The sequence below is a fragment of the Zingiber officinale genome, chromosome 10B (genome assembly GCF_018446385.1).
Source record: "Zingiber officinale cultivar Zhangliang chromosome 10B, Zo_v1.1, whole genome shotgun sequence".
Taxonomy (NCBI): domain Eukaryota; kingdom Viridiplantae; phylum Streptophyta; class Magnoliopsida; order Zingiberales; family Zingiberaceae; genus Zingiber; species Zingiber officinale.
This window is the reverse complement of record NC_056005.1, coordinates 44,617,179-44,631,487: the sequence shown is the minus strand read 5'-3', so window position 1 is coordinate 44,631,487 and position 14,309 is coordinate 44,617,179. Positions and strand designations below refer to the sequence as shown.

Below are 14,309 nucleotides of genomic sequence, written 5' to 3'. Positions count from 1 at the left end.
TACCTTAGAATCACCCTAGAGTTTTTAAGTTCTATTGAAGATAATATCTTGAATGGGGAGGGATGCAATGAAGGTCATATTACCTTGAGTCTGTTTAACAATGAACACCGCTTGAACGAGTAGTTTAACTCGATTTTTAAGTTACCATGGGGAAAGGAGAGGAGGGAACCCAATACTTTAAATGATCGTTATTTTTGGCCAGAGATTACTAAAGAAGGAAGGTATGATCCTTCTGAAGCACAAGCCACCGCCCTTTGAAACCTCTATTTTCGATATCTCTATTGTATTATGGCACACACTATTTTTTGTCATAGAGATAGCAACGGTGTAGTCCGTCAAAGTGAGTTGATGTTTTTATGAACCATGCTGCATAATGTTAATCATGATACTAGTTCACATCTAGCTAGACACCTCGCTAAGGTTTGGTAAAAACCTTGGCGAGGAACATTGTTATTGATGGACTCATCACACCAATTGCCGTAGCCCAAGACTATGAGTTGGCTGGACTCCAAGAGGCTGAGTAGCACCATCGTCGACATGGAAGTCTACATTACTATCAACAACACACTTAGAATAACATTTTCATAGATTTTATGTTTCTTTAATTTTTTTTTATTGTGCTTAATTTTTAAATTCTTTTTTTATAAGATTTCTCTACTTAGGAGAAATTAGAAATAAGAATCAATTTTTTAAACTACTACGTATCTATACTTCTGACTTGATTGATCAATTTACATATTTATACTGTTAGATTTCAATATAGCCTTTATCTTACTTGATTGAATTAGTTTAGCTTAATTTATTATTTTCGTTGTGCTAACTCTGATTAATTCATTTGGTATCAGAGCGAGTTGAGCTGATAAAAACTATGAAAGCTTAGATAATTATATGTTTAAGCTGAGTTTCCCTACTTGGTTACTTAGTGCTTCTAGTCAAGTGGAACTAGTAGAAATTATCTCACCTCACTCTAAATTAGTTAGACCAAGATTTTGTATTAAAATTAATTTAACTCTTGATTTTTAAAAAAAACTTTGTATAGGAAGCGACCATTACTCTGATACTCAAGAAGATTATATGTCTTACAACAACCTAGAAGCCAATTTTTAAAACTTTTGCTAAATTCACCTAAAACAAAACCTGAATCTAATCTAGATCAAAATCTGCGCTCAAATTAGGGACAAACAATTAAATTAATTAATAATCTGAGTCTTGCCCATACCCAAATCCAACCCCTAATTACAATCATACCAAACTCAAATCAAAATCATATATTATCCTAAGCCTTAATACAACTTGAATAAATTTACTCTTGAGATACATCTTTGCAAGAAGGATGTAGCACAACCCACCCAGCACTCTTCAACTATAAAAATTTTTCCAATTAAAAGAAAAAGATGGAAGACATTCTTAAAATTAATTCAGAATGTTGAGAAAGTATCTAAATGGAACCAACTTGTCAAGGGACACAAAAGGTGTACTATACAAGTTCGAATCATGTATAAGCAGCTTGAAAGAAGCAGCCCAATCAAATGCAAAAGCAAGTACCATAATTCTTTATGGTCTAACTCAAGCTCAACTTAAGAAAGTTGAACCATTTAAAGAACAAAAGAGTTTTGGGAAAAGCCAAGTGCTAAAAATGAAGATGGTAAATCAAAACAAATAAACTACACTGCTCTTATGGCTAAACCAAACTCCAAGGACTCAACAAACGAAGCTCAACCTAAGTCAAAATCCGAGCCTAAATTAGAACTCGAACCTAAGTTAGAATCCGAACAAAGAAAGTTAAAGGAAATTGAGTCAAATAACATCCTTTAAATTTGAATTTATTTATTTAGAAAACTTTGTATGTTGAAAATTCTTGGTCTAATTTACTTAGCATGAATAAGTTGTGCAATAGTAGCTATAAAACAAAATGTCTTTTAACTGAGTCATTGAAGAACCAAACTTGACCTTATTAGGAGATAAGAAAAAAGGCATATACACACTTAACCTAGCTTAAGTTTCATACAAATGTCTTATGACACACCAAGAGAATACTCTTGGATAAAATAAAAAATTAAGTTATAACCGGCTAGAACATCATCTAATTTCTAAAATAATAGCATCTATGTCCCAGGACTACGGTGCAATAGAAGAGTGTCACCCAGACATCTGTAGTCCCCAATTACAGCATATTTGTTAAAAAAAAATTTCCAAATGGAACACACAATCACGGGATATTGAACTTTTGAACCACTCACCACGAGTACTTTCTAATTTATCCTAACGATCGGTGGAAAATTTCCAAGGAGTCAAATCAGTATTACCTAGTTAAACATTTTTTTTAAAAAAAATAATAGTATTTATTCTATGAACAGTAATTTCACCAAGCCAAGCCAAGTGCAGCGCCGCGCCTTGTGCAACAGAGGAAAGCAACTCAGCTAACAGAAGCATAGCAGTTGGATTCTACTCGATTCCAAAGAAATGATAATGAAATTCTTACTCCTGGAGTGTTATCCTGGAAATGAACTCAGCTGCAGCAATCCAACGGAAGTCTGACAATACTTAGGTTAGCTAATAACTAAAGATAAGATTTCGGAGACTTGGAGAGTTTAGCTTCGATGCTCATCTGGTTGGGTCCCTATTGAGCAGCTAAATGACCAGCTTTCTATGGAGGAAAAAGAATGGCAATTCCACTATAAATGAGGTATATGTTAGTCACAGCACTTCCTGGAGAGCAAGATTCAACTCTCCTGCATCCTTTGCAATAGACCCTCCTCTTCTATCAAAAGCAAAACCAGCCAAAGTTTCATTTCGTTGATTCAAAAAAGCAAAGAAAAGAAAAGCAGACTCACCTCGTCAGGGAAGAAATACTATGCTTGACCTTTTCCAGCTCAATGAAGCAGAGATTGCACCTTTCCATCCTGGCATCAACCAAGAAAATGGAAGTAGAAGGCGAAAACTCTGGGTAGTCGTAGAATAGCTATAGAAGTTGTAAGAAGAAAAGGCAACTTGAAAACGAATGTAAACCTCTGTTCTGCTTGAAGATCAACACCAACAGATGGACCTGCCGATATGGTTGAATGGATTACAGGACTGAAAATCCTTACAAGCTTCAGCAGCATTTCTAGAGTGACACTTAAATGCCTATAGTAGAGAGCAAGAGCAAGCAATGTCAAATCATGTGAAATGAGAATCCTCACACTCAATTGTATATGAAATGACAAGCTTACATACTGTTGAAAGGCACTTGGATAATTTTGCTAAAAAAGGATGTGCATGCAAAACAATGTTATAAATATGATGTCAATATTACGTGAGACAACAATATGATGGCGGTAGTAAATTGTAATAATCATCTTTCGATAGCTCAAACTTCTCAAATAACCCCTTCAAATATTTTGAGAGAAAAAAAGAAGAAACAACCAAACAATAACCCCTCAAATATTTTAAGAAAACAGAAACAGAAGAATAAGTTGCAATAAGAGATTGCCAAAGTATGAGAAACACAAAGATAAGGGAAGTTTAATTGCATGAGAAGTCAATTTTCGCTTGACTCATTAACAGAAGAAGAGAACTGAAGATTAGAAATATGTCAGCTTTACCAAAATTTTCAGGAGGTTCATGATGCTTTGAAACAAAGCAAAAAATTTAAGGCAGAACACATTACTGGAACTGCTAGAAAACCTACCTATCCCTCTTACTTTCAAGAAGGCTTGTTAAAAGTGGCAGGAGAGAAGTGAAGATATCCAGAGTAATAACATCACTTTTATCTTTCAGAGAGCACAATACGTCAGCAGACACCTGCATTTATTATCACAATAGTTAAGATACTGGATCCTCCTTATCAGAAAGTGCTGAATTTGGGAGCATACACCATGATCAGACATTCTTTCAAGTGCACTGATGACACCTTTGACATCATTTCTTTCCCATAGCCGCTGAACTACCTGTGAATTGTAGAAAAACGCCATATACCAGATTGGTAAAATTTCACAAGGACAAAATCCCAAACAAAGACTCTACCCTTTAAAAAAAAACAAGGTCCTTTTGTAGAAGCTTCCTACCAAGGCCCCAGTAAATCAAATGAATAAAATACCTCCACAACAATGCACAAGAAGGTCCTTTACTAGAGAGTTTTAGAGTAGGGGGTCTTGTTTGGATGTTTTAGAAACAACATGGACATTATTCAGGGTTTTCCCCTTTCAAAAAATCGCATATGAGAAAATCTTTATATAAATTCAGTGAGGCAATAGGATCCTATATTTTTTTCCATGCTGCTCTTGGAGGCAGCTATGTTTCTTGGATTCAAGTAGAAATATCCAACATGGGTGTCCGCCACATCATATCCTCAGCAAGGTTATGTAGAGTCGACACTAATATGAGAGCTGAAACCAAAGAGTTGAAGTAATAGACAAGATACCAAAATCTTGAGTGCAACTCAAAACCAAATTCAGTTTCTACAAAATGAAAAACTGAACCTTAAAAGTAGAATAGCAGCATAACCAAGAAAAAATAAAACTATTTGAAGTAAATGCTGTTACTTGTATGGACAAAAAAAGGCAATTATCAATTGCATTTTATTAGTCAGAACACTCATTATCCACTTGGCTTATTAGCAAAGGGAGGATTACAATACAAATTAATTTGAGAAATTAAGGAGGGGGAATAGTTGTTATAGAAGCCAGAATTTATCTATTGAAGACCAAGAGAGAGCTCAATCCAACTCAAAATGTCAAGCCACTCTCTTAGGTGGAGAATCTCTTAATGTTTAATAATCCTTGTTTACAGGAAGTGAGACTAAAGGGTGAAATCTATCTCCTCTCACATCTACTCCTTTTAACATGCCCCCTTAGGCTCAACATCATTTTTCTTAGAGGTGAAGGTTTCACTTTGATACCGTGTCAAAGCCTAAGAGAGATATCAATATTAACCTAAATGCCAAGAAACTTAGGTTTCCTTAGGTGGAGGATTACTTTCTGTTAAGTATATTTAAGAAACCTTCATTCTCGAGATGTGAGACTAAAAATAGACCTTTTTGACATAAATATGATAATAGATTGCTATTTTCTGAGGCTTAGGCATTATGAAAAAACAGATCAATTTTATAACTAAAAGCATGTTAAATCTTAAGCAAGTAAACTCCAATTGTACAAAACAAACTCAAGAACTGCATTTGTCTCAATACAGAGTGTACTTTTTAGACTGTTTATCACTGTTGCAGTTAAGATATTCTCTGCCAACGAATTAATCAATTACATGATACAAGTTTTACCTGTAATTTGGTTAATCGAGATTGCATTGAGTTTAAGAATTGGTCATGACTCCTCAATATAATTTGTATAGAATCCTCATCAGAAACAGGTAGAGTTTCAATTTCAGTATTCTTCTTGTAACTTCTCTGATCAATAAAATAGAAGCTACAATATCAGGGGGTATTTAGAAGAGAATGCACATGATCGTAAGAAGAAAACAATCAAGCAGTAAAAAAAATAATCAAAGACAGAAAGGGAATAAATTGCTATAGCAATAGTGAATGAGATGGGTACTACTCAGATCTTTAGCTAATGAAGATGCTCAATTTATCAAGAATATCAACAAATCATTGGCAAGTGATATCATAATAGTTCCATTTTCAAAAGAGTACCCAAAACTAGACCAATGATGACAATGTAATAATAACTATTATATGAATACTCATAATAGTCACTTTTGGTATTTAAATGTGATCTATTGTTCTATAAAAAAGGATTCACCAAAGAGTACGAGGAGCGAGAAACAACTGTCTTCTCAGAAGCACTGCTTGATGTTGGATGATCATAGCTTGGAGAAGGTTCCATTCCTTCCCAGTTTATAAGTGACTTTGTTCTTCCTGCAAATGCTTAGAAAAATTATTATGGACCATTATTATTGTAAGGACCATTTAAGATAAGCAGGGAATATGTACCTCGTCGTGAAACACTAGAAGAGAATGTTTCCTTTGGTTTATGGACTAAATAACACAAAGAAGTACTGTCAGTATGCATCATAATATTGGAGCCACTCAGTACAAATTTAACATACAAACTGCTTATCATAACAGAATTACATGTCAGCATCCAAAAGAAATAATGACTTCTTATTGATAATGAAAAAACAAAATAAAGAACAAAAAATACAAGTTAAGAACTTCATCAATGTTATATTAAGAGTAAAACACTGGCAAACATTGAAATATCATCATAATGTTTTAGTTGACAAAAACTCTGATTGACTAAGATGGCCAGTAAATGAAATATGTTATTTATAAGCTCAGGTCAATTCAATTAGGCCCTGATTAAATTCTAGGCCATAACATAGTAAAGATTACACTACCATTTATGGAAGCAACTAAAATTGCCCTGAAGGAATTATCCAGAGGCACCAATGCAACACAAAAGCATTAGTAAACCCACCTGTTACTATTTGATACTGGGCATTACAGAAATAAACAAGACATGTTATTTAGGCAGCTAATTGAGGATCAAATTATAGAATTATCAAACCAAAGTAATAATATCACCTTCACCCATTAGAACGTTGAGTTCCTTTCCTTAATTTTCTTTTATAGCATTCGGTACACAACATGTTCTTGATGATTACTTAAATTTTGTAATGAATTATAACTAAACACTTCATACCCCCACATATGTTGATATTCTGATAATGTCAATGTCTTTCCTTTCTATTTTGCATAGTGTAAGCCCATACCCACATCAAAGTTTAAGGAAAATTTTCCTTGTTCCATAGAATTTTTTTGAACTAAATGTTTTAGTAAACTTTTCAAACTGTGCAATAATTTTATATTCAACCAATTAGTGAGGATTCCATATCACAGAGTAAGAAATAAAAAAAGCTAGCATGCTGATTAGCAGCAAGTACAAAGATTGCATGACAAATAGGCATGTACAAATTCAAAACTGTTAATTCCAGAACCACTAATTTTACATGGTTCGTGTTTTTAAACTCTATCTTGTGCTTGAACACAAATACCATTGCCATTAATAGAACACCATACACAATTAATAGGAAAATAATCAATCTGCATTCATGGAGGTTTCACTTACAAATTAATGCAATTTTTCTAAATTTATTATATTCACTCATTTTCCTAGAGGAAGTCACTTATGGACTTTATAATCAGCCATAGCACAAACACTTGCAGACATGAATAATTTGTGCAGAAACGTGAATAATTTCAAAATCCTCATTCACCAGTTGAATCACATACCAAGATGAAGTTTGATTCAAGTCTAAACTTGGTGATTAAAGCAGAAAATTATATACTATAGCAGGGATCGTGGAAATGAAGGTAGAACTGTGTGCCATATGGAACTGTCTATACTACTTGTGTCTACTTTGAGCAGTTAAATAAGGAAATTTCATGCTAGATCTGCTGATCCAGAGAAAGTTCCAAGTAACCAATTAAAATCTGAAACAGCAAGTTGAAACTTAAAATCTATGCAACTCGACTTCTTGGGAGACAAGATGCGGCAAATATACAGGATGCAATACCTGGCAGATCTTCACTTGCTGATATTTTAATGGAAACAGCTCCACTGACAGTCCTGACAATGGTTCTGACAACTTTTTCAACTTATGTGAGATTTTGCAGTCCACAACTTTTCACAATTGATACATCTAGACACCATGGTATACAATAGCGAGTTGTGCCAGTTGGCACAATTGAATTTACCATTCTACCCGCTTATGGACATGGTACAACACAAATTCGCAGCTCGCAGCAGCTTTTTTTTGTTTGTTTTTGAAATTTTTTAAATTAGTAATTCCAATTTCTATCTTATTCCTTTCCCTTTCTTAATTTTTTTCCCTTCCGCTAACTTTTTTCCTCCTACATTATTTTTTTTTCCTCCATCTGTCCACCATGAGGGTAAAAATACAAAGAAAAAACTTCTTTACCTCTTTAAAAGAGGATGATTAATTTTTTTCCCCTCCTTCATCCATCCACGAGATAAATAAAAATAAAACAAAAAGGTTTTAAAGGATTTTGTTTTCCCTCCATATATTCACGAGGTAAACAAGGAAGAAAAACACATACAGATGGAGAAAATAAACTTTTAGAAACGTTAAAAAATAAATATAATACAATTTCTAATCTTATAAAATATACTGTTATGAATTAAATTATTGCATGTATAAATTTGATTTCATTTTAAATTGATCAAAATAAATCCAAATTAAATCTAATTTAAACCTACTTGATCTTGCCATATCTACTTGTTACTTGTTAGACTTCAGCTGAATTAACTTTTATTCAATAAGCATCAAACATTTCATTAGATAATATCAAAACTTGAATTTAACATTCAACATCTCAAATATATCTTAATAGTAAGCATCTATAACAATCAAATATTAATAAAAATATTTTTTAATTAATATATTTAAATTAAAAAAAGAACCAAAACTATATTGGCATAGCACGATAGTATCGAAACCAACTCAAAATTTTAAGACTTGTGAGACACGCACTAGAGGAAGAAGATGAGTGTTCCCCTAGCTTCATAAAGTAAGCTGCCTTCCTCCTATTTCTTGATTCCTTCCTTTAGTGGCATGTTGGCACAACAATGTCATTATAACATTCCAATTGAGAAGGATACCCTAACTTGGAATGATGCATTAAACCTTGGCTGAAATCATTTAGATAGAAGAGTAGGTTTGGCCTCTCTCATAGAGGGGGAAAAAAATAGTCTTAATTTGGCCTTCTTTTAGGTATTGTATGTCTATGCTACATTTATATAATCAGTAGTTGATCAACTAGGCCAAAACCCTCAATTTTGATAGTATCATATACGTAAGATCAGGATTGAGATAACAATAATTCTAAACTTAAAAACATTAAAAAGGGTACAAACAAAAATAAATTTGTTTGATATAAGACATCTCAAAGACATGAAAGAGCATTACTTCCACGGATTAAATGATTCAATAATCAAGTATAACTCTAAAAAAATAAGGACATTCAAAATATTGATAACAAAAATTACTATTATAAATTTTAATTAGTTCAAAAACGTTAGTATAATTAACAAATTCAAAATTCTATTGCCTAGTTAAGCACTATTTATCATTTAATACCAAATAAATAAATAACTAGTCAGCAACACTAACAAAAATATGTAGTTAAAAACTAAGGTAGCGTTTGGCTCACTCCAAAGAATCGGAATGGGAATGGATATCATAATATTATGGAATGGGAATGGATATGAGCTTAAGTATCATTCTTAAAAATAATGTTTGGTTAGTTAGAATATTTTCAATCGAAATGAACCTAAATTTCTTTTTTTACCCTTAGAGGAAAATAAGAGAAAAAATTAGATGTGAGAGAAAGTTGAATGTGAGAAAAAAATATGAGAGAGTATGATGAGAGAGAAAGTATGATGCGAAAAAATATAGAGAGAGAAAGTATAGTGAGAGAAAATGAGGAGAGAGAGCGTGATAGGAGAGATTGAGAAGAGAAAAAGTATGATGAGAGAGAAAGTGTGCTGAGAGAGAAAATATTATGGGAAAAAAAGAAGAGAAGGAAAGTGTGATAAGAGAAAATGAGGAAAGATTGAGAAGAGAGAAAGTATGATGAGAGAGAATGATGATAGAGAAAGTGTGCTGAGAGGGAAAATGTGATGAGAGAAAATGAGGAGAGAGAGTGTGATGGAGAGAATAAAGAGAGGGGAAGTGTGATGAGAGAAAATGAGGAGAGAGAGTATGATAGGAGAGATTGAGAAGAGAGAAAGTATGATGAGAGAGAAAGTGTGATGGAAGAGAATGAAGAGAGAGAAAATGAGAAGAGAGTGGGTGATGAGAGAGAATACAAGGAGATAATGGTAGAGAATGTATGATGAGAGAGAATGAGGAGAGAGAAAGTGATATGAAAGAAAAATTGAACAAATATATTAAGAGTATTTTTATCCAAAACTTAATTTTCATTCCCATTCCTATCAAAACCCAGGGGAAGAGGTGGGTTTCATCAATATTCAAGTTTTTGGATTTCATTCTAAAATCTTGATTCCATTCCCATCAACCAAACACAAGATTTGGAAATGAATTCATTCCCTCATTCCCAAACCCTTAAACCAAACACCACCTAATAGTGTTATAACCTCAAATTGAAATAAGGTTTCAATTCGTTGAATAAGCTTAAAGTATCCGTAAAATTGCATTTATAGTTCAATTCTATTTGTTTAAAACGGAGTAGGAGAAAGCATCTGAAGGAAGGAGGTAACAACATTGCTAAATGGTTTAAATTCAGTTGTTGATCTCTTTCAATTATATTAATAATGATCTTATTACAAATTTGGAGACCACAGTATTGATCTGGTTAGGGCTTTATCATCTGTTATTGTTTCTCAAATCTATATAGTGATCCATATTCAGAACACTACTGTTGGAGTTGTATTGTAGATAAATGTTGGATTCATTAATCCATGGGCTTTATTTTGTAAGTTATTCAGTGGTTTTGCTGCGTTGTTCTAGCTTCTGAATCTGTTGAGCAATAAAACATGTTAGGAATTTCTAAATTTGCAGTATAAGCATTATGATACATTGGATTCAAGTCTAAAAAGATATTTGGATCAAAGTTCTATTTTATTATTCTGCTTTTGCAGTTCCATGATGATTAGCTGTTGGCACAAATTCATGAGTGTCATAGGCTCATAGCTTCCTTGGTTGAGTGATCATTGATCAAAATTGCATTTGTTCATTGATACATTAGTTCAATAATCAACCTATGATATATCAATTTGATAATTAGCCTAGATTGACTTATCATATATCAGTGTAATAATAGTGAAACATTCCCAGAGTTTATGCTCTTTAACTAATTTAGATAATTGAAAAAATAGGTCATAGACCTTTACCAAAAGGTCAAAGTTTAATGTGGTGAATTTGTCCAAAATAACAGCATGGACATCTTTCTTACAAATGTGCAAATCAGCCATATATTAACTAGATTTGACCATTTTTTCTAAAAAAACACCAATATGATCAAATTTTTAATTGATTTCCTCCCATGTCCAATAAAATCCACCTTATCTAACCAGTTTCTTTAAATGTCAAGCTTCTTATACCTTCAAAGATTCTCCCTTTAACACTTAATCTCACACAAAAGAGAGCGTCAAAATTTGTTTAGATCCAACTCAACAGTTCCATACCAATTCAACCCAGATTGCAAATCATCAATGCTAAATTTTTACCATTGAAATTCTCTTCAGTACTTAGCTCTATGCCAAGATTTACAAAGTACTATTTACACTCATAATCACCAAATACACTAGTAGTATAGTTCATCCCAAGAGGAAATACAAAATAATACAGACAAATGACAATGTGTTGCGTTAGAATATCCTATAAGGAACAACACATCCAATAACAAATCTCGATAAGTTGATAATCCAACAAAACATGATGAGGTTATAAAGTGCAAAATTAAGAACGAAAAATGGATAGCTGATTTAACTACAAACTTAAAGAATCAGACTTACAGTTTTCCTGATCAAAGTGCAAATGTGGCTCTCTGAATGAATTGGATCTGATCCTTCCTTTAACCATGTGTTTAGCACCATCCAGATTTTTTTCTTCGACTGTCAAATGAGTTCCAGCATTGCCAGAAGAAACAGAAGTTTGGTCCAAAAGTTCATTTTGTTCAATATTTCTACTACCCAAAAATCCAGATTGAATGGATATATCTATTTTATCAGAATTCTGTCTGATGTTTGATACCTTCCAAAATTCAGTAAATTTTGCTTGGATATCAAATGACATTGTTCTACCAATCCCAGAGTCATTGATAGAATCAGAAGGCAACTCTATCCTCATGCTAGTTCTTGGAACAATCACAGGTACTAAATCTGCTCTGTTGGTCTGAAGGTTGGATGTAGACTGAACTTTTGATAAACTTCTTTTTACAGATGAAGCAGCAAATTCTGGTGCCGTCACAGGTGCTCTCATGCTAGCACATGCCCCGCTCCTTTGAGGGGTACCAGGAAGATTGGCTGTTGCTTTAGATATAAAGCATAACAGAAAACTTTTCAAGTCTCATACTTTTTCAAAAGCATGAAATGAAAAATGCAGTAAAAATTATTCTAATAACCTACCTGGTAATAAATTCGTCTCCTTAGAATTTGTTTCAGAACTCTGTAATATTGATAGCCTCCTCATACTAGACTTTATGTTACCAGCTTGGATAGATGGATTACCAACCGATGTAGACTTTTGGCTTGAATTACCATTTGATCTAGAGCTAGCAACAACAGCATATGGTTCAATGCGCTGCAATTCATAACACCAGCTAATATTAAATTTTGTATGGACATATTTAGTGGCCATGCTCAATGTCTTTCCAATGAGAAAAAAAACTAGTCTTAGACATATAGAATGAGTTAGAACACGCACAGAGAGGTCCACAACCCATACTCCAACACAACTTTGATTGTATGAACATCCAAGAAGTTTTCCCTCATGAATATTCATATCTGATAATCTAGACCATCCCACATCCACATTATCATGGCACACTATTGGTTCCCAGGAAAATACCTAGACAAAATTGGTATTAGTACTTTTTGTGAAAGGTGTCATTAGAAAAATGAAGTAATTGAGTCTACCTTCAGACTTTCATGCAAACCACATAGCAATGTTCTCCCATCCGGATTAAATGTCATCGAACGTATACCGGAAGCCTGGAGGCAATTTGAACAAGTGAACCACACAAAATAAAACTGTTCAAGTATTCAGAACCATAACTCAATGTGGAGCTTCCACCAGCTTCATTATAATCCGGTCAGAAACCAAGGTCAAAAGTCTTTGAATATCCAAATAAACTTCTTTAAGGAAATTTGGACAAACTTAGAGTATGTTGACTGGTGAAACAAATATGACCAAAACAATGAGATACCAAATGAAATAGAGAATGCAGAAAATGATTTAAAATTATAACTAGCATCATGTTTGGTCAAGATCATAGAACAACTAAGAAGAGAGAAATGCTCATGTTCCTTCATGACTCCAGTAATCAAAGTGAAGAAGTGAGAAACAGCATAACAGTTTCGGAAAAAATAAAGGTAAAAAAGTAATAACCTGTAAGATGAATTCTTGCAATCACATGTGATGTCAGCAATTAATGTTACATCATGTTACTTGTGTCATAAACAAGCCATGCCATTCGACATCAATATAAAATCATGAAAAAAATATGACCTGTTTTTTTTTAATTCTAGAAGAAGGCAAACTATGTGATGTTAAAAGTTGCTAATTCTAAAATAAGTTAATTTATTAATAAATGGGTCAACTTCAGCAATGTTTCCATATTTGTGCCTTACAGTATCAATTCTAGATTTCATTGCAATTTCTGTTGCAGTGTCACATTCAAATATTGACAAGCCCAAAATTGGTGAAATTTTATAATGAAGCACTAAAAATCACACCGTAAATATTTGAACAACTCATCTCTCTAACAAGAAAAAATATTATTAAAATAGACAATAATCTAATACATGGGATCATAGCCTTTTGTAGACTTAAAACAAGACCAAATTGTCAAAAAAAGTTGTTATACTAAAAATCATAACCAATTAAAAGGCTTAATTTATCTTTAAAAAATATTTTTAAAAAACTATTAACACCATTTAAAAACTTAAAAACATCAAAAAAAATAAAATCTAAAATTTGATATGCAATTTCTAAATTAATCCATGATTTTTAATTGTGCCACGTTCTCCAACCAAGAAAAATTTTACTCCAAGCAAGTTATATGCCATTTTCTTTAGTTGTTTTGAGGCATAAGTTGTGATGAACTTTGAGCATGGTATTGTCCAATATATTTTCTTTGGTTGTCTCTCCAATGAGTGAGGAACTGGTGAATCTTCAACTTTTCTTTGTTGTCAAGATGCAAACACCCCTTCCAACTAGTAAGAAATAGTTATATCTTCTATCTTATCCTAATTCTTGATGAATTAAACTATATTTTAGTTTTCTTTTTTTTTTCAATTGGCATTTTCCAATGAGAACTCCGCTCATAGCAAAGAAACTTTAGCACATCCAATCCCAAGCCTGAATAAAGGAGAAGAAATGTGTTAGATTGTTCGCCAACATAGGCAAATATTATCTATGGATTAATCAAACTTTGGACTAATGCTTGGTTGTTCCCTAAAAGGAACGTATTGCTAGATCAGACTACAACATCTCGACAAGAAGCACTACATCTTCATGAAAACTTGAGTGTAGTGTCATATATGTAAGAATTTTCATACCCTAGTTAGGATAAGAACACATTATAACTAATATCAATTGTCTTAGAT

At 32.9% G+C, this 14,309-nt stretch overlaps 1 protein-coding gene across 4 annotated transcripts in view; it reads right to left on the bottom strand.

The window, feature by feature from the left end:
- Positions 1-2,096: 2,096 nt before the first annotated feature.
- The window catches only part of LOC122030160 (katanin p80 WD40 repeat-containing subunit B1 homolog KTN80.4-like), a 30,278-nt gene continuing 18,065 nt past the window's right edge, over positions 2,097-14,309 (bottom strand). For 2 of the 4 annotated variants that reach the window (XM_042589326.1, XM_042589327.1), the window contains 12 exons: positions 12,618-12,692; positions 12,406-12,549; positions 12,108-12,282; positions 11,496-12,011; positions 5,927-5,971; positions 5,736-5,851; positions 5,255-5,380; positions 3,855-3,929; positions 3,671-3,783; positions 3,010-3,126; positions 2,835-2,903; positions 2,097-2,761 (listed from right to left, as the gene is read on the bottom strand). In XM_042589326.1, the coding sequence (XP_042445260.1) occupies positions 2,698-2,761; positions 2,835-2,903; positions 3,010-3,126; positions 3,671-3,783; positions 3,855-3,929; positions 5,255-5,380; positions 5,736-5,851; positions 5,927-5,971; positions 11,496-12,011; positions 12,108-12,282; positions 12,406-12,549; positions 12,618-12,692 (1,635 nt within the window). In that variant the 3' untranslated portion in view covers positions 2,097-2,697. The remainder of the gene's footprint in view (positions 2,762-2,834; positions 2,904-3,009; positions 3,127-3,670; positions 3,784-3,854; positions 3,930-5,254; positions 5,381-5,735; positions 5,852-5,926; positions 5,972-11,495; positions 12,012-12,107; positions 12,283-12,405; positions 12,550-12,617; positions 12,693-14,309) is intronic. The other 2 variants (XM_042589329.1, XM_042589330.1) reach the window with 2 other exon arrangements.